General features: G+C 42.6%; 4 protein-coding genes and 1 long non-coding RNA gene across 11 annotated transcripts; 3 read left to right on the top strand and 2 right to left on the bottom strand.

Annotated features, from left to right (window-relative positions):
• On the top strand, positions 349 to 7,224 carry LOC8068161. 3 transcript variants are annotated; one of them, XM_021447859.1, is made up of 4 exons: positions 363 to 744; positions 968 to 1,089; positions 1,657 to 1,840; positions 6,770 to 7,224. In XM_021447859.1, exons 1-3 carry the CDS (start codon positions 465 to 467, stop codon positions 1,819 to 1,821), a joined length of 567 nt encoding a protein of 188 aa, XP_021303534.1. In that variant the 5' UTR covers positions 363 to 464; the 3' UTR covers positions 1,822 to 1,840; positions 6,770 to 7,224. The 3 variants fall into 3 exon arrangements, with proteins under 3 accessions (XP_021303533.1, XP_021303534.1, XP_002440513.1); XM_002440468.2 differs by having other exon boundaries at positions 6,767 to 7,224; XM_021447858.1 differs by lacking the exon at positions 6,770 to 7,224 and having other exon boundaries at positions 349 to 744; positions 1,657 to 2,133.
• Positions 3,926 to 6,154, bottom strand: LOC8068162 (tetraspanin-6). Of its 4 annotated transcripts, XM_021447856.1 has the most exons (4): positions 5,124 to 6,126; positions 4,602 to 4,921; positions 4,487 to 4,499; positions 3,926 to 4,268 (listed from the first exon to the last, which is right to left on the bottom strand). In XM_021447856.1, the coding sequence occupies exons 1-4, from the start codon at positions 5,622 to 5,624 to the stop codon at positions 4,248 to 4,250; spliced, it is 855 nt and encodes a 284-aa protein (XP_021303531.1). In that variant the 5' UTR covers positions 5,625 to 6,126; the 3' UTR covers positions 3,926 to 4,247. The 4 variants fall into 4 exon arrangements, with proteins under 4 accessions (XP_021303531.1, XP_021303532.1, XP_002439209.1 ...); XM_021447857.1 differs by lacking the exon at positions 4,487 to 4,499 and having other exon boundaries at positions 4,646 to 4,921; positions 5,124 to 6,125; XM_002439164.2 differs by lacking the exon at positions 4,487 to 4,499 and having other exon boundaries at positions 5,124 to 6,113.
• LOC8071258 (isovaleryl-CoA dehydrogenase, mitochondrial) lies at positions 13,136 to 16,671 on the top strand. Its single transcript, XM_002440467.2, has 13 exons — positions 13,136 to 13,381; positions 13,518 to 13,784; positions 13,943 to 13,987; positions 14,144 to 14,192; positions 14,281 to 14,390; positions 14,595 to 14,671; positions 14,770 to 14,820; positions 14,898 to 14,962; positions 15,317 to 15,471; positions 15,580 to 15,620; positions 15,692 to 15,746; positions 15,908 to 15,964; positions 16,287 to 16,671. The coding sequence occupies exons 1-13, from the start codon at positions 13,268 to 13,270 to the stop codon at positions 16,431 to 16,433; spliced, it is 1,233 nt and encodes a 410-aa protein (XP_002440512.1). The 5' UTR covers positions 13,136 to 13,267; the 3' UTR covers positions 16,434 to 16,671.
• Positions 17,634 to 20,372, bottom strand: LOC8071257 (probable serine/threonine-protein kinase PBL25). The gene is made up of 5 exons (XM_002439163.2): positions 20,168 to 20,372; positions 19,302 to 19,519; positions 19,010 to 19,199; positions 18,500 to 18,891; positions 17,634 to 18,300 (listed from the first exon to the last, which is right to left on the bottom strand). The coding sequence occupies exons 1-5, from the start codon at positions 20,289 to 20,291 to the stop codon at positions 17,881 to 17,883; spliced, it is 1,344 nt and encodes a 447-aa protein (XP_002439208.1). The 5' UTR covers positions 20,292 to 20,372; the 3' UTR covers positions 17,634 to 17,880.
• LOC110430322 lies at positions 19,386 to 20,873 on the top strand. 2 transcript variants are annotated; one of them, XR_002447684.1, is made up of 3 exons: positions 19,386 to 19,527; positions 19,737 to 20,300; positions 20,370 to 20,873. It is a non-coding gene; the product is annotated as an uncharacterized LOC110430322 (long non-coding RNA). The 2 variants fall into 2 exon arrangements; XR_002447682.1 differs by having other exon boundaries at positions 19,439 to 20,300.

The raw sequence follows: 22,575 nt of genomic DNA, 5'->3' as shown, positions 1-22,575 counted from the left end.
TTTAGAGTTGTTTTAAGTCATTTTTTTAAAACTTTAACCAAATTTCTAGAAATGCTAAGATTGATGGTATCAAATTAGTATCATTAGATGTATCAAAGAATATATTTTTATAAGATGTGTTATAGATGATGTTATTTTTTTTATAAAGTTAGTTAAATTTAAAAGAATTTGATTGGCATGGATTCTAGAAATTGACGTTTTCGTACACGGAGGGAGAATATGGTTAGTTTTAAGACTGATGATGATGGAGTACATGAATAGCGAGAAATACACCGTGTATTATACACTCTTTGCGACCGGAGGGAGTACGCCTTTGGTAGACCGTTTGCGTAGAATAGAAAATACGCAACTCGCACGTGCACAAACGCACGCAGCACACTCGCTCGCCCATTGCATTCTCCCCGCGCATCCCTGCTAGTAAAACCCTAGCCCATCGGGGCAGCCACCTTCTAGAACCTTCTCCAATGGCGCTACTCCGAGTTCTCCGGCGAGCCCTTCCGGCGCTCTCCTCGCCGGCGGCGGTTCTCCCCCGTCGCGCCCCGCATCCGCTTCCTCGTCCCCCCGCTCCTCTTCGCTTCCTGGATCCGATCGGGCTCCGCCCCTTCTCCGCCGCCGCCGCCGTCACCGCCTCGCAGGCGCCGTCCATGGGATCCACCCTCTTCGGCGGGCTCATGGACACCCGGTTCCCGAAGCGCCGGCCGGGCTTCGCCAACCGCCGGAAGAGGGCCAGCTTGCGTCCCAAAGGTGTGGAGGATTTCTCCACCCTTTCGTTTCTAGCTGCCGAGATGCTTCGATCTGGCTATTTTCGCATTTATGTTAACCCATTCCTGAGGATTTCGCAGCTCGATTGATGTGTGGCTGTGTTCTGTAGTTAATTTACAGAGTTTCTGTGAGGTTGATGGGTTAAACGTCGTTCCTCTGTTTGTTCAATTGTGTAACTAATGTTCATGCTGTTGTTCGTCCGCAGGTCCATACTACTGGGTGAAGTGCAAGCCTGACGAGCCCATTCCAGCCAGCCAGCCGAACCAAGGGAGCGTGCGAGGGAGGAAGGAGAAGAAGCGGATCAAGCAGCGCAAGGACTTTATCATGGTGAATACACTTTGCATTCTCTATAGCCATTACTATTATTATTATAATAATATATTACTTGGATTTGCCGTTTAGCTTCCTGCTATGATACTCTGTTTTATGCTATCCAAGCCTAACTTGAGGTCCCTTGTGCTGGAAGCCTGGAAGGGGAAGAAAATTTTGACCAGTAAAATCTTGAGAGTTGATGGTAGATGCCACCTAGCACATCCAAGTGCCACCATGAAACGGAACTACATATAACTCTTTGTCACTCAGTTAGTTCCAGCTCTGTTCTACATATAACTCTTTGTGACTTAGTTACTTCCAGCTCTGCTCAGCATAGTTTAAAATCAACCTTCTTTTGATTCACTGTTCTATAATTTGTTCATTTTCCTGGACCCCAAGCAAGTGAATGACATACCAAAGTCTGGCATAGAAATACATTAGTGAACTGAAGTATGGATCTGAGCCAGTCAGTCGATATGCCTGAGTTGTGTTACCTGGCTCTGAGCTCTATATGTCTAGTTAGAGTTGATTTATCGCCCTTAGTTTCTAATCAAATGCTTAAATGCATTCTTACTCGTACAGGCTGAGAAGAAGAAGCGCAGAGCACAGTATTCCGCTGCTGTTAAGAGAAAGGAGGCAGAACGGACAGAAAGGAAGATGGCTGCTGTGGCAAGAGATCGTGCATGGGCAGAAAGGTTGATAGAGCTAAAACAGCTCGAGGAAGAAAAGAAAGCTGCAATGGCATAAGGGGCTGCTATGGAAAATGGCAAGGCGTCTAACTTGTTTCTGTTGCTCAGTTTTCTCCCCCTTTTTTCTACATAGTCTAGAATGTCACAATTCTTGTGATGGAAGACTAGTTGTACCACTTCTTTCAACAGTAATATGAATATCAAATGCTGGAACGGGTTTTAATACGATTTTCATTAGTCCATGTTTGGAGTTTGTTTACTTTGATGTATTTAGAATAAGTGATGTGATGATTCTTGTGTGCTGGACACCTGGAATGACTGTTGTCTGCAACATATACTCATATAGTTTTGGTACACTTGTGCCATGACACAAAATCTGTATGAAGTTACGTCAGTATTGAAGCAACTAATGCTTGCTAATCTACTGATCTTCTTCCCAACTACCTCTGTCATCTGTTCCAGCAGTTTTGAACTTTTGATTTATTGGCTACAATTTTACATTGGACTGCAAAATGTCTTAATGATAGTTGTGATTCTAAAAAAAGAGACATGTATGAACTTGATGCAGATTGGTATTCGGTATTCCACTGTCTCCAGTCATCACAAGTGGCACTCATTGTATCTCAGTTCCTGTCTGCATTACTCTTGTTCGCCTCTCCAAAATGTAGCTCTTTGACCATTTTGGTTCATGCCTGTGTGTGTTGCTACATAATGATCCATGCCCTTTGCGTGGCTTGACTTCCTCAACTGGAAGATTTGCTCCTTTTACATTCATGAAAGCCATAGCCTATCAAGAGGTGGGGCTGGTCAGCAACATGGCCTGCCTTGGCTGCTTCCAACCAAGTCTTATATAGTATAAACTACTATACCTGTGATGGCCTCAATACAGCGTTTCATGATGGATCCTCAAGGGTTCTACTGTTCTAGGCATCTTTGAAACGGTTAGTTTCAATCAAATACAAGCTTTTTAAATCTTATTGAGTGGTTTTCAATACTTTGAACTTGAAGATAACGTTTACTAGAAATAAGAAGTTTCAGCTGGGTTCAGGCTCCTAATGCTCTCAATCATTCTCTATTGGGGCCACATGGGTTCCACATTTTAGAATTCTTTTTTCCTTTTTTTTTGACAACAAACTTCTTTTTTTCTTGAACAACGCAGGAGAGCTGTGTGTCACTTCATTAAGAGAGGAAAAGGGAAAACTTTACAAAAACAGGATGGCTAGAAAAACCCTTCCCGACACTAGTTTCTTGCTAGTGATATGTTCCCAAAATTCCCAATGGACAAGAACTGTAGTTTATATGTCCAGTTTGGAACACTAGGACACTAGGTACGCCCCATTGGACAACACAGTCATTCTTTCCAGCATGTTCCTTGCTAGACTCTTCTAAATTGACATGGTTCACAGGATACTTGGCTTTCAAAACACAGATAATTTCAGAACTGGAGACACATCTGGTCCAATAAGCCCTTAGCACCTTTTTGAGATTCTCACTTTGGGATTGGGGTTGTGTTATTCCAATTGAAAACAAATTGCTGTACCATATCTGATACCAATTTTGCGTGCAATAAAAGGTCAATGTGAATATATTCCATGACAATCAATACCAATAATATATTATCACCGTGAGTGATTATGCTTGCACGAGAGTTTTTTTTGTGTGTATTTTGTATTATGTGCTGAAAATTGTTTATTGCTGGAATTCCTGTGAATATGTCTCCAAAACATTGCTTATCTGTGTTCAAATTTGGGCAATACTGCACCGGTGAAAAGTGGAAACTGTTGTAGATCAATTACATGTGAAAAGTGAAAAGCTGGAGTTGTAAATGAACAGAAATGAGCTTTTGGAGACACATCCAGTTAGGACTAGGGAGCAGTTAGTAGTTGTGCTGTGGGAACAACAGTTTGACTTAACTGGAAATTATTTGCCTCTTTCTTCCATCTTGCATGAAGTTTTCATATAGGTTATCATACAGCGAATCTTGCAATTATGCTGCACAGTGAAGAAAGTTTTAACTGCATCAAAATTCCATGGTTACTGAATAGCCTGTCTCCAATTTAACTTCAGTGTAGGAAAGCTAGTGTTATCATATCATAAGGTAGCCATATCCAGAACATAACTAAATATAGAAGTCACACCAACAGTAGAATATGCATAGCTGCTTGTGTGGTTTGGTTTCCCCCATACACATGGAGTCACTTCTGTCCTGAATTCGCCATGTAGAATTCTACATGATACAATGTTGGCTACCATATTGGAAAAACTAGGCATCTCTTTTACTTCATGGCTTAGTCTCCTCTTAACTCAAATATCTACAGAAGCTTAATTATGCAGACCTGGAAGAAGCTGTACAACTTGAAACAAATAGAGTACCGCAGGGGCTAACACAGCTCTCAAGTATTATTATCTTTTCGATAGAATATAGGAGCAAAATATCATACAAGCATTGAGAAGCTAGAGCTAGCCTAGTAGAGCTGTTCTCTTCTACCACGGAACCATCGCCACCTACAGCAAACAAAACCACAAAGCAGTGTTAAAAACCATAGAAAACAAATAGGGATAAAAGCTGGGATATATATATATACTGCAAAAGAATAATTATAGTAGTGATGAGTGTGGAAATACAATAAAAAACTGTCTCCTTTATCCTTGATAAATAACTTCATAATGATTGATGTGTTCTTTTGGTCATGGGATTGTTTATGCTCCATAAGCTTCTTTACCTTATCCTTTTGCCTATATAGTTTTACATTTTCAGTGATGAAATCAGTTTTACAAGAAAGAGGTGGTAAATGGGAAAGGCGGGAGTAAACAACTGAACTATTTTGCTTAGAGTACCAGTAGTAGTCCCAGCGTGGGTTTATCTTGGACATTTGGTTTACCCCGTATGGGTACTCGGACAGAGAGCGGCGAGCGTTTCTGAAGGCGCAGCAGCCACAGGAGGCGATGCAGATGAGAGCGGCGAGCACAATGACATTGAGGATGGATATCTTGTGCCAGTCCTGGCGGATCTGCTCCATCACACCGGCCTTGCAGGAGTTGCACTGATAGCAGAGGATGTCTGGGGCATTGTTCCACCGGTAGCAGTCCTCATCCTGTGCCCCGACAGGCATGCCTCCACTGTATTGGCACGCTGTTGGTGGCTTGCAGCAGCCGGACTGCAGGATAGTTCACAGTTGCAGTGCATTAGAGTAGTAGAATTGCAGAAGCAGCTGAAGTACTGAAAATACTAACAATAGACAATCAATTCAGTTTTTACCAGAATAGAGATTGGTTGCTTTATGAATACTGAAAGAAAACAGAAGCAACAACAGAGAGAAATGAATAGGTAATAGAATAGATCAGCAGTGAAGTGCAAACCTGTATTGGCGTGAGATCATGCTGGAGGTAATCCATGGGAGTCCAATTTTCAATCTTGGGACAGGCCTTGGACCCAACCACACAGGCGAGGGCTGGGCGCCAGTACTTGATGTCCTGCATGTGCTTCTGAAGCCATGAGGAGTAATCAGTGATGTGGTACTCCCTGTAAGGCCTACCATACACCTGTGTGCCTCCACCTCCTGCCGTGACTGCGAACCCGAATGCGGTGAGCCCAAGAAGGAAAGCGATGAGGAGTATGATGGCGACGAGGTACAGCCACAGCGCCCAGGCGACATGGAAGCAGGCGCCCACGAAGCCAGCAAGAGAGATGAGGAGCACGATGAAGCCGATGACGAGGAGTGGTGTCTGCAGAATCGACGAGCATGTGGTCGTGGAGCCCTTCGCCAGCCAGAGCCCCGCCCCGATGATCGGAATCGAGGCAAGGAGAGTGGCCAGGTTGAGGTAGCCAATCATCACGTTGCTCATGCGGTAAGGGTACATCTTCGACGCTGTTTCTGCCTGCTCTTGATGCCTGTCTGCTCTTGATGTTGTGTTCTTGGGTGCTCTGTGCTTGGTTTATATATGATGTGGCTATGATTGATGATGCTGGGTCATGCTCTTGTTGGTTTTGGCGTGTCCCAGCTCTACTGGTTTGGGGTGGCACTTCTCTGAGTGGTCTGGTGCAATGGCGAGTGCTTTTCTTTTCTTCTTGCCTTGGACAGCTTTTTGATCCTGATGACTGTGCATGCGCCTCTTGAAGGGGTTTGCTTGGGTGTATTCTATGCCTGGCTTTGCTTTGTGGTGGTCTGTCTTTAATAATGCTGTGATGGTTTTTGGAAATCTTAGGCGCCTCTTTGCTTGCTTTCTTGCATTCTCACTTTTTTCTTGAAGCTTTTAGCTCTTCGCACTACCATCTACCATCCTGACGTGTGTATGTTTTCTTATGTTTGCCGCCTGCCGTGTTTTGTGCCTTTGCCCTCTAATTTTCTCTCTTTCAAATATCTTTTGCGCGTGAAATACAGTACAGCCATTCTGCTGTTCATTTTTTTTTGAAGCTTCTGTAGCTGAGAACATTATACCAAATCCTGGAGCACCAAAGAAGCATACTGTTGTATAGTCCCACGCGTGAGTTTCTGTAGTAAATACGATCAAAGGAGCATCAGTTGTTCATATCCACTCGCTACAGTTTGCTTATATCGTGGAATAAGAATAAAACATCTCTTCGATTTGAATCTGTTCCATCCATGAGTATCGATTCTGCTCGAAAAAAGCCGCAGAATTTCAGTGGGAATTGTTGGGGATGATGTGTGAGCGGGGGGGGGGAGGGGATGCCTTAGCCCCAACTTGATGCTTAATCATGAAGTAAAAAACTAAAAGGGCCTGCTGTTCTTGGTTCTGGGCTCTCAATAAGGATGAGGAGGGGAGGGGAGGGGAAGGAAGATGCCCTTTGGCATGAATGAGTTCAAGTGCATGAAGCAATTCTGCTTTCTGGCCGCATCATCCCAGTATTCGCTTTGCTTGTAAAGAAGGGCCCTTAGTTGTCTTGCCCAGGGCAATTGCAAATTAAAAAAAGTCCGTCATATGCGCTTGCTTTTGCTGCTTTGCTGACTGATTTCCTAATCCCCTTTTTTTTGCCCTTTCAGCAGGATAAGCTCAATCAGGCGGAGACAGCTCTTGGGATTTGTTCAGACGACGACTAATGGGAGCGCTGCTGCAGCCTACGAGTTTCTTTGGTGGCTTGAATAATGGCGGCTTGGTTGGTTACTTGGTTTACGTCGGCGCCCTGCTTTTTTTTTTTCTTTGGTTGCTTTTTATCTTGGGTTCTGATGTGAAGGAATGTTGTAACACTGGGTAGACAGAAAGCGCACCAGGCGTCCGAATCCAGGAACGTCGAGCTGCTCGAGAGATAGCTGCTACTCTGGAGTATTCTACTCATATACTGCACTCTTTCCTCAATGCTGCTACCGCCTTGCCTTTGAGAAAACGAGGGTTTATGCTGCTAATCCTGCTATGTTGTTGTGTGGTTTAAGCCTCGCAGCTGTCAGCTGGTGATGTAACGCCTTGTTTGTTTTATTGATAAGCTATTTATTGTGAGGAAAAACACTGCTGAATAGCTGGTAGATTCAGCTGATAAACTCAAGCGAACAAGGTGGCGCCTTGAGTACAAGTACTTAGTCAATACTAGTCATCATGCTGTTTCAGCTCTGAAGCATGGAGTATCATTAACATGTGGTGATGGAATCACGGCAGAGATTAGAATCAGCCACATGATGAAACTGAAACCGAAGTGTGCAGTGCAGGGAGAAGGGATCGAAATCAAGCAAGTACATGTACATGCAGCGCAAAGGCCAAAGGTCCTTTTTTTTTTGAGAATCAAAGGCCAAAGGTCCTGACGCAATGATTCACTTGTGATTGCGTTGCAGCGCCTGCGCTGCAGGGGTGAGACGATGAGTAGTGGGGGCAGTGACCACAGTGGTGACTCTGCTGTGACAAGGGGAGAGAGAGAGAGAGAGAGCTAGAAAAGGGAAAAGCTTGTCGTGTGGGAAAAAAGCCGAGATGGGAAAAATGCTGCGCCACTGTACCAGCACTGAAAGCTGAACCTTTTAGCAGTTAGCTCGTGAAGATCTACGGGGACTACGGAAGGTCTTGTTCGGTTAATCCGTCTCCAAAGGGATTTGAGCGGGATTTAGGAGCTGCAAACGACCACTTCAGAGGACTATTGACTGATTCATGACATGAAATCACATATTTTCTCAGCTAGGCAAGTAGTCCGGTGACCTGATAGCAGTATTTCATCTAAATTATGGTTTAGTCCGTTTGAACGATGTTTACATGATGAAGGAATAAAGGCCAATGGATTTCTAGACCAGTTGGTCAAGACCCTCATAGCCTGGATTCGATCCTCCACAAGGGCGAATTGTAGTGCTAGAGGTTGAAAAAAACCTCCGTCAGTCCCGTGTTACCTATGGTCATGCTCAACGTAGGTAGCATTGAACATTTGCCCCAGCGTAAAGTTACAAGCCATGTAGATATTGATGGACCAAGATGATGATTTTTCCAACGCAGGCTTATTTCCTCAGCAGTCCAAAGCTAGTAAGTGTGTAGAGGTAAAAAAAAAACTGAAAAACAGATGTCATCATGGACTCCTCTCTCTTCCAACACTCGCTTCCCGTGCTGCTCTAGCTTTTTATCTGATGAGGCAATAAACTCCTCTGCAAGAGACTCTATGACTTTGCAGGGCTACCATACGCCAACGTGGAGCTTGGGGCAGCACACCACGGTGTCGCGTTGGGCATGGCCTAAAGCATAAGTTTGTGGCACTGGCCAACTTACAAGGTAACGAGGCCTTGTGTGCGGTGAAGTATGAGGTTTAGGGGTTTTCTCGGGGAGTGCATGCTATTCCCCTGTAGTCCAAGTTTTTACACGGTGAATGAGGACCACCCGAATCATTTAGGTCATAAATGGTGAATTAAATGGTTGTGCCATTTAAAAGTTAAAAATCATCTAAATGGTCTAAGCAGATTAAATTAATTAAATGTCCATTAGAAAGATTATAGCTACGACATTGCTAATAACATCATAATTAAGAGATGGTGGGATTAGTTTTTTAATGTCATCATTTACTTTTTATATACGAAAATATGTATATTTTCTAGTCTGTTGATTTTTTACATAAATATAGGTATATTTTAGTGCTACTATATAAAACTGTTTACACCATTTTACTCGTTTAATTACCATTTAAACAACCTAAATCCTAAACAAAGGTGAACAATGACTATATAAGAACATCTCTATCAGATTCTTCTCTTCTATGATCAGTTATAGGAGATCTCTCAAAAGTAGTTCTATTTTTTTGGGAGACATTTGCTCCAGCAGATTGCTCAAACCTCATCCTGATTTAGGAGAGGGAGATATCTCCCTTTTTCTTTCAGAGACATGGTGGTGAATTTAGGAGATCTACTAAGAGCATCTCCAACAGTTTGACAAATAACTTTCCATCTATAATTTTTTAGCAAAATGTGGAAAAAAAATCCTCTCGTTTGGCATCTAATTCTCCATCTTTTCTAACTTGGCATATCTCCCTATCTAGCGCACAAATATGCGCGCGGGCTCCGTGCTTGGCATCGGTTTTTTTCCTCATGCTTAGCAGGGCTCTTTGTTCGCTTAGCGCGGCTCTTCGTTTCGTTAGCGAGTTTTTGGGTTTTTAAAAACAAAACTTGCCAAAATATTGGAGATGAGATTTTTTTTCCTCTCCATATTATTTTGGGAGTTGACAAACAACAAGATTTGAAAAATAAATTTTGCCAAACAGTTAGGGATAGGAGATGTGTGCAACGGTTATGTTTCCTATAAGGATAGGAGAGAGTACAGGAGATCCGGTGAAGATGCTATAACACTGGCCGTGCCAGTGGTGATCTCAAATCTTGAGTCATGTAAGATTCATTGGTTTGCAAATAAGCAAAACGGAAAGATAATTTTACTTGGGACCCTAGAAGGGTTATTAGTTTAAGAGAATGAGTTCCTTGGCCCTAAAAAAAGTTAAGTTTTGTTTCTTGGCCCTTTTCGTTTTGAACTTCCCTATCTAGCCCAAAATAAAATTAGTTTGCTTTCTTGGCCCTTCCATTAGTTTGAGGCTGTATCGGTGTTAACTTAATATGCAAAATTATCCTTTTACCCCTGGTGCCGAAGGCAATTAGAGCCGCAGCCTCATGTGTGCGGAAACTAATTTAGGGGCAAGGAACTAATTTTGTCTATTATTATTTTTTCAGTTCACGGTGCGGGTTTCAGATGGAGCACGGCAACTACTCTCTTTCTCTGTCTCTCGCTGCCAAATTACGAACGCAGAAGAAAAATAGACGGATCTGATAGAAGGGCCCAAACTGCTCACACAGAAACCGTCCCCGGGAGTGTCAGGCCGGCCTCGTCTAACTTATGGGCCGTATCGATCCACAAATGCTTCGTGTTTCTCTTTTGGGCCTCTCTCGTCTAACTCCTGGGCCTTATCCATCCACAACGCTTCGTGCTTCTCATTTAGGCCGCCCTCGATTGGGTCCCAGGCACAAAGCCCAATAAGAAGAGAACTTGTCGGCCCATTCCATTGTCACGGCACTACATTCCGTAAATCTCATCCCCAGGCAGGCTACGGAAGAGGACAGGAAAACGGGCATGGGCAGGGCAGCACAATGATGTGTGCCTTTTGTGTGAACGCTAGTAGCCAAAAGCTTCTGTCACAAACGTTTGACAAGAACGACTTTAGTGGTAACTTTAGGACTTGTTTAGATGTAAAAAGTTTTTGGATTTTGACACCGTAGCATTTTTGTTTTTTAAGTGACAAACATTGTCTAATTATGGAGTTACTAGGCTTAAAAGATTGGTCTCGTGATTTACATGTAAACTGTACAATTAATTATTTTTTTATCTATATTTAATACTTCATGCCTATGCCGTAAGATTCGATGTGACGAAGAATTTTGTAAAGTTTTATTTTGGGTGTATCTAAACAAGGCCTTACTAGAATTTTTGCCAAATTTTAAGGAAAAGTCGAGAGAAACCATGTTGTACCTAGCTCCTCACTAGAAAAATGACTTCAGTTCCTTAGAGCAACTCCAACCCACCTTCTAAAGAAGTCCCTATTCTAAATCTAGAGATTTGATTAAAAAAAATCAACTCCAACCCACCTTCTATTTGGACTCTCATTTTCCATGTCCTCCTAAATTATAGTTTCAACCCCTCACATCTAGAACCCCTTATCCTACTTGTTTAAGAGGTGGGTTAGAGTTAGGTCTTAATTTGAGCTCCTACTTTTTTTATCATAGCATGTAAATAAAAATTTAAGGGCTTAATTTAGGGACTTGGATCGGAGTTGCTCTTAGGCTTGTTAAAAGAAGTTGTTTCTTGTACTCCCTCGCTTCTTCCATCCTAAAAAAACAACTTTTTTAAAATCATATATAAGTTAAACTACTTTAAATCTGATTGATAAATGTTTTACTCCCTCCGCTTATAAATCTTCATCGTTTGATAATTTTTTTTCTAAGAGTCTTCATTATATTAGGCCTTGTTTAGTTCCGAAAAGATTTCGGATTTCGGTACTGTAGCATTTTCGTTTGTTTGTGACAAATATTATTCAATTATGGACTAACTAGGATCAAAAGATTCGTCTCGCGATTTTCAGCTAAACTGTGTAATTAGTTTTTGCTTTCGTCTATATTTAATGCTTCATGCATGTGACACAAGATTCGATGTAACGAGGAATCTTGAAAACTTTTTGTTTTTTTATGGTGAACTAAACAAGGCCTTAGTTTAGGACCACACGTTTAACTTTTCGTACCTGCCACCATCGTGTCCTGCCGTCTCATGTCCCATCAAACTGACAACAACATATTTTTATCAACATTTTCATTAAATCCTAAAATATTTTATTATATTCAATAATAATTTATTATTTTTACTAGTATAATAATTAACAATATATATATATATACAAGTCACAACTACACTAATAATTAATTTTTACTGGGCCGTTGAAACGGGTTGTGTGCGTGTCGTGCCACGTGCATAGGTGACAGCTCAGGCACGGTCTGATCTCTCGGACAGTGCTGGCCTCGGTCGGGCCGTGCTCGAGCCGGGCCACCGAGTCGCGGGCTTATGTATATTTGGTGCTCATTAGCTGCATTTAGGCCTTGTGTAGTTTTAAAAAATTTTACAAAATTTTTCAGATTCTCCGTTACAATAAATCTTGCGGTACATATATGGAGCATTAAATATAGATAAAAGAAATAACTAATTGTATAGTTTATCTATAATTTGTAAGACGAATCTTTTGAGCCTAGTTAATCTATAATTAGATAATATTTATTAAATACAAACAAAATTGCTAAGGTGTCTATTTTCCAAAAAATTTTGAACTAAACAAGCCTTTATTACTCCTTGGCTGTGAATAGTTGCACCTTGCCTTTAAATGCAAATCAGCATTGTTCGGTACGGCTCCTTGCTCATTGCACCAAAGGCTAAAAGGATAAAGACTTATGAACGGAGGAAATATAAAAATATATATTTCATAAAACATCTATTCCCTCTGTCCACAAATAAATGTACATCTGATTTCTCGATCAGTTAAACTTTTTAAAATTTGACTAGAAATATATCAAACAATATCAATATTTGTATCTATGAATAAGTATACTATGAAAGTATATGTCATGTTCAATCTAATGATACATATTATATATGATAAATATTTGTATATATATTTGATCAAATTTAAAAATGTTTAACTCCTTGAAAAATGAGATGTGTATTTATTTGTGGACAGAGAGAGTATAATATTACTGATACGATGGATATAATTTATCTACAGATTTAGTAAAATTAAAATGATTCGAGTCTGAACAACTCTAGGAATTATTTAATTTGAGACCAAAGTGTGTTTTGAGCATGTTGTCGCTGTGCAAATACGGAGAGACGTGTGGGATAGGCAAGCCAATCAAAAGAGGAAAAAAATAAAACAACACACGGAGTCGTTGGTGGTGCCGTGCCGTGGCAGATCCGTCTCATCTGAGGAGTCGCGTCATCATACTCTACTCTGACGCACTCTGTCACTTATCATCGTGCTCGTGTGGATAACAGCAACAGGTCGATGCCATCCCATCCCTCATCCGGTCGGTCGGTCGGTCGGTCCATACCAATCCGATCCGCAGGCTCCCGTGTCCTGGTGCTCCCACCCCGATCTCACTGCGCCGTCCGGAGAGTAGGCGGGGAAGGAAGACGAGACTGATGAGGCCTTATTTTGTCCAAAAACCTTTTGATTTTTTTATATCCTACTATTTTTGTTTTTATTTAGTATTATTATTTAATTATAAATTAATTAGATTTAAAAGATTAATCTCACGATAATTATATAATATGGCGCAAAATCGAGGAACTTTGAAAATTTTTTGGGTTTTAGATGAACTATAAACAAGGCCTGACTGACTGACGCTACAGGTTTACCCACCATTACACGAGTGGATTCTTAGAAAATAAAAAAAAGCATTACACGAGTGTCCCCTCCCCCCGCATGCTAAAGGACTAGTACAGTACTAGCTTGCAGCCGGGTGCTTTGGTTTGCTTTGGTTAGGTGCCGCGCTCCGCTCCGACCGACGATGCAGCGGTGGCTCCCGGCGCTCCTCCGCCGCGCGGCGCCCGCGGTCTCCGGCGGCGGCGTGGCGCGGCTCTTCGCCTCGTCCTCCCTCCTCTTCGACGACACGCAGGTGCAGGTGCGTCACACCACACGCTCGCCCCCCTCTCTCCTCTTCATTTCACTTGCCACTCGGCGGCGGGGGTCGCCCGCCACTGCGCCTTGCCTCATCGACCCAATTCCTCACCCGCCCCCCGCACCCGCCTCGCTCCCAGTTCAAGGAGAGCGTGCGCAAGTTCGCGCAGGAGGCAATCGCGCCGCACGCGGCGGCGATCGACGCGTCCAACCACTTCCCTCGGGAGGTGGACCTGTGGAGGCTCATGGGGGACTTCAACCTCCACGGCCTCACCGCCCCCGAGGAGTACGGCGGGATGGGGCTCGGCTACATGTACCACTGCATCGCCATGGAGGAGATCACCAGGGCCTCCGGCGCCGTCGGACTCTCCTACGGCGCCCACTCCAACCTCTGCATCAACCAGCTCGTGAGTCATACTAACTGCTCCCTGCTGGCTGCCGCTCTGATTATTTATGACAGGCTTGCCGTCGCACGCCGCGTTAAGCAAATCGGTTCGTTGGTTACTAAGTTTTACTACACTCATGCCGTCATGGGTAATTCTACTTGTGTGTTCTCCGTGTGCAGGTCCGGCACGGCAACCCGGAGCAGAAGCTCAAGTATCTGCCCAAGGTGCTGTGCTTTCCCGGATTTGCTTCACATTATCATGATGTTTGCTGTTTCATAAGGACCGTAGTTCTCTTTAGGATAAAGATGCTCGCTGCTAGAATTTAGAATGTCTTCTATTATGATGGGTTATATTCATGAGTTTTTGCCTTCTTTCTGAAGCTGATTAGTGGGGAGCACATCGGGGCACTGGCGATGAGTGAACCCAACTGTCAGTACCATTTCACTCCCGTTGCTGTTGTTTAGTTCCAGTTCAAATTTAAGGTTCCTTCTGATGCGTTGCTGAAATGTAATTTCAGCTGGCTCTGATGTCGTCAGCATGAAGTGCAAAGCTGAGAAAGTGGACGGCGGCTATGTTCTTAACGGGAACAAGATGTGGTGCACCAATGGGCCGTCTGCTCAGACACTGGTATTTTCCTGCCGGGGGGCTTTACATTCATTCTCCTCTGCTTTCTGCACTCGTGTCTGTTTCAACAGTTTTTATCTGTGCTAGTTTTGTATCAATTATTGATGGTGCTTCACTGCAATTCCTATACTCCAGAAGAGCTGCGTGTCTTGTTTCTCTTTGCAGCCATAATGCCCTGCTAATTCATCCATGTTTGGGATTTTACAGGTTGTTTATGCAAAAACAGATCTGGCTGCAGGATCAAAAGGAATAACTGCATTCATAATCGAGAAAGGGATGCCTGGGTACAGAACCACTCCATTTGGGACACGATTGAACATGAATGCATATATTTCTACAGCTTTCTGATCATGTCACTGATGGTCCTTGTTTACAATTGCAGGTTCAGTACTGCTCAGAAGTTGGACAAACTTGGCATGAGAGGAAGCGACACGTATGATGTTTCTACTCGCTCAGGATAATTATAAAAATGGTGAACTCGGGCCCAATTTAACAACATCTAATCTGCAGATGTGAGCTTGTTTTTGAGAACTGCTTTGTGCCACGTGAAAATGTCCTCGGTGAAGAAGGCAAAGGTATGATCTCCTGGCTGTTTTGAAGCTCGTTCCTGTGTGTCAGAAATTATTTGCTCTGTTGTTCATATTTAGTTGCCTGTGCGGTACATGGCGTAGACATTGGAATTATAGCATCTTAATCTGACCACAAAGATATGCTGCACATGGGAAACTGCAATAATTCTTTCTTATTATCATCCAGAAGTAGTTTCTAAACTCCCTGTGGAACTAGGACTAGTTCTTTAACTAGGTGCCCACCTTTAATCTCCATGCCTTCTCTTTTGACAGGTGTTTATTCTATGATTTTCGAAACCTCATAAAAAACTACTTCAATTAGATAGTCACCTTCGATCTCTATGCCTTTTCTTGTGGCAGGTGTTTATGTCATGATGTCAGGGCTTGATCTGGAAAGGCTTGTATTAGCTGGGGGTCCTATTGGCCTTATGCAGGCATGCCTTGATGTTGTACTTCCATATGTTCGCCAGAGGGAGCAATTCGGCCGTCCAATTGGTGAATTTCAGTTCATACAGGTAAATCCTTGTAGCTGTCATATGTGTTCTATTTTCTCGTTCTTCATGGTTCAATAATTTTTTAGTATAGACATGGCACTGACGATAAAGAGTATGCTTGTAATGCAGGGGAAAATGGCTGATATGTACACCTCATTGCAGTCGTCAAGGTAGGATCTTGCTCAATATTTTTCCTTGCAAGTTTAAACATCTCATCACTACAATTTCAATTTTCCATCAGATCATTTGTATACTCGGTTGCTAGGGACTGCGATAATGGCAAAGTTGACCGCAAGGTACCCTTATAAGTTTATGAGATATCATTGATGTTCCTCTGGAGTTCTGTTTTCGCATTACCTGCATGTAGTTCTGCTGTCAAACGCAAATAAACAAGTAATTAGATGTATATTATGGTAAACTCTCTCCATCTTCATCTCATATATATCTTTTTAACCAGGATTGTGCAGGAGTAATTCTCTTTGCTGCTGAAAATGCAACCCAAGTTGCACTTCAGGTAAAATCCTTCTCTTCGGTTTATTGTAAATTGTGTTAACCCATATTACTGTGTTGTTTTCTCATGAATTCCCAAGGATGCATTTAAACAGCAGGCACCCGTTCTGTTTTGCCCCCCTGGGAAAATAATAGTTGACCTAGTAAATTTTGCATTCGTGTTACAGTTATCATAAAGCTCTATTTGTCCTTGTCTGATAAATTCTTATTACGCCAAAACATATCATAAACCATAACATGTTTTTTTTTACTTTCAACTAATAATTTGTAGTATGCACCATTTTTATATGTGCCCCTAACTCTTTGTAACTCTTTCACTATGGCAGGCAATCCAGTGTCTTGGTGGAAATGGGTACATAAATGAGTACCCAACTGGTCGTCTCCTGAGAGATGCAAAATTGTTTGAGATTGGTGCTGGTACTAGTGAGGTAAGAAGAATGATAATTGGCCGTGAGCTCTTCAAAGAGGACTGAAACTTCTATTTTTGAAGCCAGATACCAGTGCATATTGTTAACTGGAGGAGGTGAGCGAGATTTAGATACTTAGCAAATCACCCCTGTGGTTCAATAGTTGATTCCGAGCTATGCTAGCATTCTCATGCTTTTGTATAACTGCAAACAAATGTCAAATAAAGTTTGCTTCCTTGTACTTGCTGCTTGCAGTGGCTCTATTTTTCTATCAATAAAGTTCTTTATATGACTCTCTGACTTATGCAATATTGGCCAGTTGCATTTTATCATATTAGTATAGATGTTAGAGTAGACAGTAATATAAATGTTTCAAGAAGTGCAGAATAGAGGCATTGCTTTTATAAGGAATCTTTACATCATGAATATTTTAGTAGCTTCTCCATTTTGATGAATAATAACATCGGCACAAATTAGCTGAGGTGGTGAATTTGAATATTTAATATTCAGGACTTTATCCCATAACTGGTTTTAAAATTAAGTTCACATTGATAGCCACGATAATATATGATACACAGCTCTCCAACGCGATCGTGAAAAATGGTCGCATTAGTACGAATCTCTCTGTTTCTTAAGGTCTAGGGTGTGGGGTGTGTGTGTGTGTTGGTTCTCTGACCCTTGTATCTTTTCTTCTACCTTAATGAAATGACGCGCAGTTCTCCTGCGCTGTTCGCCTGTCAAAAAAGTACGAATCTCTCTTTTGTTGGAGGAAATAGTACAAAAAAAAAAAGAATACAGCTACTGACCAGAATATTCTGATAAAACAATCAAGAATTGCACACCGCTTTAAAGACATGAAATCTGAGTAGCTTAAGTTTTCCAGTGATGTATCATTATATGAAGCTACAAGAGACTCTTTCTAAACATTGATGCTGCATACTAAATGATTGATCACTCAAGCTTTAGGGTTCTATTGACTCAAGTACCTCGGTGGACTTCACCAAAGTGTTAATATTGATGCTGCAGGTCAAGGCCTGCTTGGATTGAGGGGTTTAGGATAAAAACTCCTGGATCAATGCTCCCTTCTCGAATAGGCTCTAAGTCTTTTGAAAAAATCTAGCTGGTAGTAAAAAAAGATTCGAAGAGACACTGTCACTTGCGCACTTGAATTTTTTCTAAGGCTTTGAACCATCGTAGCTAGATAGTATTAGTGTAACAGTATAACCTCATTGTGCTCCTCTTTCCTTCTCTTCTACAGATGTTACATAGAAGCACAAGGGTAATCAGTATTATCATAGACCCAAAATTGGTCTAAACGTATACAAGATGGAGTAAGAATTCCTTCCTGATCCAACACATATATGTTAACAGCAAATACTATAGATCCCTTATGTCTTTATGAGAGAAAAACTTCATTTACAAACTCTAAGCTATGTGGGACAATTTGGCCCCAGCTTGCACAAAATTGGAGGGTTACAAGTCAGTGGTAGCCTAATGCACAACAGAGTTGTTTTTACAATCTGCTGGCTTCTGGAGGGGATGTTCCACCTTGACTTTGAGCTTTCTTTTCTGGACTTTGAGCCTTCTGTTTCTGCCTCAGTGAGCCCCACTCAATGGCCTCAGCTACAGCCTTTTGACGATTGTATGCATCGTTATGTTGCTTAGCGCTACCACTATTAGTTAGTGATGGATCTCTAACTTGTTTCATTGGGAGTATAGGGCCAGATTTGTGTTTATAGCCAGCAGGCATTTCTGCGAGGAATCCCAGGGCCACAACAGCATCACTCATGTAAGGTCGGACTGAGGCTTCCTCTTGTAGGCACATTGCTGCTACACCCACAGCTTGGCTCAAGTCTTTTTCTGGGTACTCACCTCTAAGATTAGGGTCTACTAGCTCATTGTACCTCTTCCTGTCTCTCAGCAATGGCTTGACCTGTTGATCATAGATGAATTTGTCAGAAAACCTTGTGCCAAAAATCTTCTTTGGGTAATTCCTAACTGAGGCTTTAGCATTTATTTCCATGTGTTCCATTGCAGTTGTCAGCTATATTATATAACTGACTACTGCAATGAACACAATGGGCAAACAAGTTCTGAGTGTATATGTGGAGTAATAAAATAGAAGTGCGTACCCAGTTAACCAGGATTTGTTCATTTGCTGGCCTGGAGGTATCTACCGCTCTTCTTCCTGTGATCAACTCCAGTAGGAAAACTCCAAAACTGTACACGTCAGTCTTGACAGTTAGCTGGCCTGTTTTTATGTATTCGGGAGCACAGTACCCATATGTTCCCATCACCCGAGTGGAGATGTGTGTCTTTGCCCCGACTGGACCAAGCTTTGCAAGCCCAAAATCTGAGAGCTTAGGGTTGTACTTCTCATCAAGAAGGATGTTGGGGGACTTGAGATCCCGGTAAATGACAGGTGGGTTTGCCTTCTCATGGAGGTATTCAAGCCCTTTAGCAGTTCCATGAGCTATCTTCATCCTGAGATACCAACTCAGTGGCACTTGATCAGGAGTGCTATCTGCGATGGCAATTCAAATTTGAACATTTAAGTATCTTGTTCACCATATTATAAAATTATGTAGCACTGATATAGTGATATCTGAATGTGTTAGTGAAGACAAATGACTACCACTTACCAAGCAGGTGATCTGCAAGTGAACCAAGTGCCATGTACTCGTACACCAGAAGCCTTTGATCTCCATCTGCGCAATAGCCAACCAAATTGACTAGGTTTGGATGGTGCAATAGACTGAGCATCAGGACCTCAACTAGGAACTCTCTGTTGCCTTGATACCCATTCAGGTCTAGTTGCTTGACAGCAACAAGCTGTTCATGCAAATCGAAAACAAGTCAGCCACTGGTTACTGCAGATGAATTAGCAAGTGTGTGTACTTAGGATGTTTGAATGTTTTTCTATGTGGTCTGTACCTGTCCATTTTCAAGCTTGCCCTTGTATACCCTGCCAAAGCCCCCTTCTCCAAGGAGGCAGTCGGAACGGAAATTCTTTGTAGCCGTGGCTAGCTCACGGAATGTGAATGCTTTTGCGGTTTTGGAAACAGAACAACTTCCTTTAGGAGGTTCAGTGCTTGTTGGTGTTTCAGATGATGGCTTGTGCTTTGAAGTGACTGGTGATGGCCTGACGGACCCTGCAAAGGTGAGTGGTAAACTGCATTAGACATAAATTTCTATTGTCTGCTCATTTAGTTGTTCAGATTCTTCTTGTCATTTGCTGAACAAATTTGAAGAGCATGTATATGAATATGTTATATCACTGAATGAAAGCCAATTTCATCCATAACAGTTAAGAACTAGACATGAATTGCAGTAGTATGTATAACACCAAAATACATGTGACGCTGACAGGGAAACAGATAGTGCATAATATAATTGCTACACGGATTCGGTTCAGAGAGGAATATATATACATAACCCAGAGGGAAGACAGTGGCACAGGGGTGTCATTCGTCCTTAAAACAAAGATACACTGAATGGTCGGTATTTGGAGGTCTAATCACATCTGCAGGAAACCACTGAGCCTGGTACGGTATACATTCTTTAACTACAGGTATCCAGCTATAAAATTGATGTGCAGAAGAACAGGACGTATTGGGGGATTGCAGATTTTGGATCTGTATACTCCTGCATTGTATTTAATTTGTTTCTTAATTGTTTGATCTGTTTGCCGACATGGCTCCTAATAATCCTTTTCTATGCTATCAGATTGAACAGTACAAAACATGCTAATTCCTTATTTCTCTTTGCAATCAGTGGCAGGAGCATCTTGTGATTCTTACCAGATTCCCTGGGAGGCGCTTCATTCTGGCTTGGGGCCTTCTTCACAACCGTGACCTCCCTGGCCTCCAGCCTCCGGGGAGGCATCTTCTTCTCAGGCTTGAAACACCCAAAGCAGCTCATCATCTCCCAACTGTATGTATCAATCCTGGATCCCTATTCCTCTCCGCTCTTGCAGTTGGTAAACCTCTTCCCTCTTTCTAGAACGCACAGACAAATCTGCAGACCTCGTTGTGTGGACAATGGGAGCATGGGTGGGTGTCTATATGCCGCATCATCATCATCCTCCTCCCTCCTTGTGCTGAAGATCTCGCATACAGGCAATCGATCGGGTGTTGGTGCTTTGTGCGCGGTAAATGTGATCTCTGTGGGGAAATGTGGTCAGATGGGATGAGCATTTGCTTCATGCCTTTGCGCGGAGGAGGATTTGCTGAGCCAAGAATAGGCTCCTGGGGGTCCTAAACTTAGAAGTGCTTCGCGTCTTCCAGGATCTGTGTCCCAGCTAACGCGCTGGATGTAATGTCTTCCCTTGGAGAGTCCCAACTCCATCTAGGAAGAAAACACCGCTGGATTGTTTCTTTTTGATAGAAATGTCAATGTCAATTACATTGGAACACGTTGGGTTTTTACTCGGTGATAAACTGGCCACCAGTTGAGTTGAGCTTGATAAGCTCAAAGCCTGATTTTGGTCGGTGTCGGTTTTATGTGGATACCTACCTGGTTTTACAGACAGAGACAGTAGCCAGCCACTGCACGTAGGTTATCGTCTACTTGCAGTTGCAGGCACCCACTGCTGCTGTGGTTGTGTCGTTGTGTGGTGGCAAAACAACTGGGTCTTTCTAGATTCGCATTTGAATCATGGTAAAAGGAAAAGAAAATTTAACTGTTTTCGATAGGCTCAAGGGACATGGGTTGTCTATTGTCTGGTAGGAGTACATTATTATGGTTGCACGGCCTGATAGTCCCTTCTGAATCTCTGATCCGGGCCTGCAGGACACGTGAGAGGCTGTACAGTAGTGGGCACTGCTGCCCTTTTCAGGCTGTGATGCAGCAAGAATACTGGCTGGCCATTGGCCATGCGTACAATCCACATGCACAAGCGTGAGATCTGTTACTTGATAATTGATATAGATCTGGAAAAAGGTTATAATGCACGGACGTTCCTTAATTAGTCTGTTGAGAGGTGTCATCTGGTCCTGAGGTATCGACCAGGCTCCTGATATGTAGTATTTTCAGGTCCTCGAATTTGTCATGTATGTTGTCTTGACCTGAAGTTATCTTCAGACCTACTCCATGCTTTGATATTAAAGGCCTCGTGGGTCCTCGTGGTTTTTTTCTCTGACAATAAATCAGCCAACAGTACTTTCTTCCGTGATTTATTAGCCAAACGAACAAGGCGGTCTCGACAAGGCTGAAACCGGTGATCTCTAGGTGGAAGGGGACGGAGTTTGGGCCTACGTCCCACCCCCAAGCGCTTTTGGAGCCCAAAACACTCGATTCTTTTCTTCAAGTGTCTTCCTCCTCCAATGCATTGTCGTTGCCCAGTGCCTTGTCGTGGCATAGTAGGGTCTCGACGTAGTGGCTGTGGCCGTGGAGTTTCTGTGAGACCCTACCGTGTCTGTCGTGGCCTTCTCCTTCTCCTCCCCTCTCTGCCACTATGGTCACGGGAGCCCCCACCTTGACCTAGCCACCTTCACCACCGCCGGAACCCTAACGCTGTCCTTATGCAGTCCCTGACGCTTAGTCTGCTGCCACATTTGTAAAAGAAAAGATGGAGAGGCTAGAGATGAAGAAGAGAAATTCGAGGGTTTGATTGCTAAAAAACACTCGTTTTGCTATAGCATCTCTCTTTTGTTACTGTAAGAGAGGTCTTAGTCGGCATGCCACCGTGCGCGCTCAATCCCAGTGACCTCTCCCGGTTACTCGACAAGGATACTTGTCCCGGTGACCTGCCGCGCAAGGTTGGCATTTTGAGAGCTTAGGACATCATCAAGGATAAGGTAGGGCAAGATTGAAAAATCTGAAAAATCGCATTATTTTGAGAGTTTGGTAACTTGAATCCGTTGCAAGTCGATGAACCAAGAAAAAAAATCCTTCGAATTGGGGTGCATAAACAATAATGCTTGAGCCTTTTTGTGACTTAAAGACCACTTACCGTAGATGGAGTGGATCTTGCATGTCATGTCATATCAGAGATTCATATGGACTTTGCAAGCTTAGGGCACTCACAATGCAGACTCTATCATGGAGTCTAAAGTCATTTATTACCTCGAACAATGTAGACTTGGAGTCTAAATAAGACTTGGAGTCTTATTTTTTCTACCTTTTTCTTCAATAAATATGGTGTCACATCAGCAAAATATCATAAATAATATGTAATTAATTGTATTGGAATCTATGATAGAGTCTT

The sequence above is a fragment of the Sorghum bicolor genome, chromosome 9 (assembly GCF_000003195.3).
Source record: "Sorghum bicolor cultivar BTx623 chromosome 9, Sorghum_bicolor_NCBIv3, whole genome shotgun sequence".
Classification (NCBI taxonomy): domain Eukaryota; kingdom Viridiplantae; phylum Streptophyta; class Magnoliopsida; order Poales; family Poaceae; genus Sorghum; species Sorghum bicolor.
Note: the sequence above shows the minus strand (reverse complement) of the source record. Positions and strands in the feature narration are given on the sequence as shown.

What these genes read in the sequence shown, in the direction of transcription:
- LOC8068161 (XM_021447859.1), top strand. Translation starts at nt 465, where the DNA reads ATGGCGCTACTCCGAGTTCTCCGGCGAGCCCTTCCGGCGCTCTCCTCG. An exon ending in GGCCAGCTTGCGTCCCAAAG is followed by an intron (nt 745 to 967) that starts GTGTGGAGGATT and finishes GTTCGTCCGCAG; the next exon opens with GTCCATACTACTGGGTGAAG. An exon ending in AGCGCAAGGACTTTATCATG is followed by an intron (nt 1,090 to 1,656) that starts GTGAATACACTT and finishes TTACTCGTACAG; the next exon opens with GCTGAGAAGAAGAAGCGCAG.
- LOC8068162 (XM_021447855.1), bottom strand. Translation starts at nt 5,624, where the DNA reads ATGTACCCTTACCGCATGAGCAACGTGATGATTGGCTACCTCAACCTG. An exon ending in ATGATCTCACGCCAATACAG is followed by an intron (nt 4,922 to 5,123) that starts GTTTGCACTTCA and finishes ACTATCCTGCAG; the next exon opens with TCCGGCTGCTGCAAGCCACC.
- LOC8071258 (XM_002440467.2), top strand. Translation starts at nt 13,268, where the DNA reads ATGCAGCGGTGGCTCCCGGCGCTCCTCCGCCGCGCGGCGCCCGCGGTC. An exon ending in GTGAATTTCAGTTCATACAG is followed by an intron (nt 15,472 to 15,579) that starts GTAAATCCTTGT and finishes CTTGTAATGCAG; the next exon opens with GGGAAAATGGCTGATATGTA. An exon ending in ACCTCATTGCAGTCGTCAAG is followed by an intron (nt 15,621 to 15,691) that starts GTAGGATCTTGC and finishes ATTTTCCATCAG; the next exon opens with ATCATTTGTATACTCGGTTG.
- LOC8071257 (XM_002439163.2), bottom strand. Translation starts at nt 20,291, where the DNA reads ATGATGAGCTGCTTTGGGTGTTTCAAGCCTGAGAAGAAGATGCCTCCC. An exon ending in GCAAGCTTGAAAATGGACAG is followed by an intron (nt 19,200 to 19,301) that starts GTACAGACCACA and finishes TTGCATGAACAG; the next exon opens with CTTGTTGCTGTCAAGCAACT. An exon ending in ACTTGCAGATCACCTGCTTG is followed by an intron (nt 18,892 to 19,009) that starts GTAAGTGGTAGT and finishes TTGCCATCGCAG; the next exon opens with ATAGCACTCCTGATCAAGTG.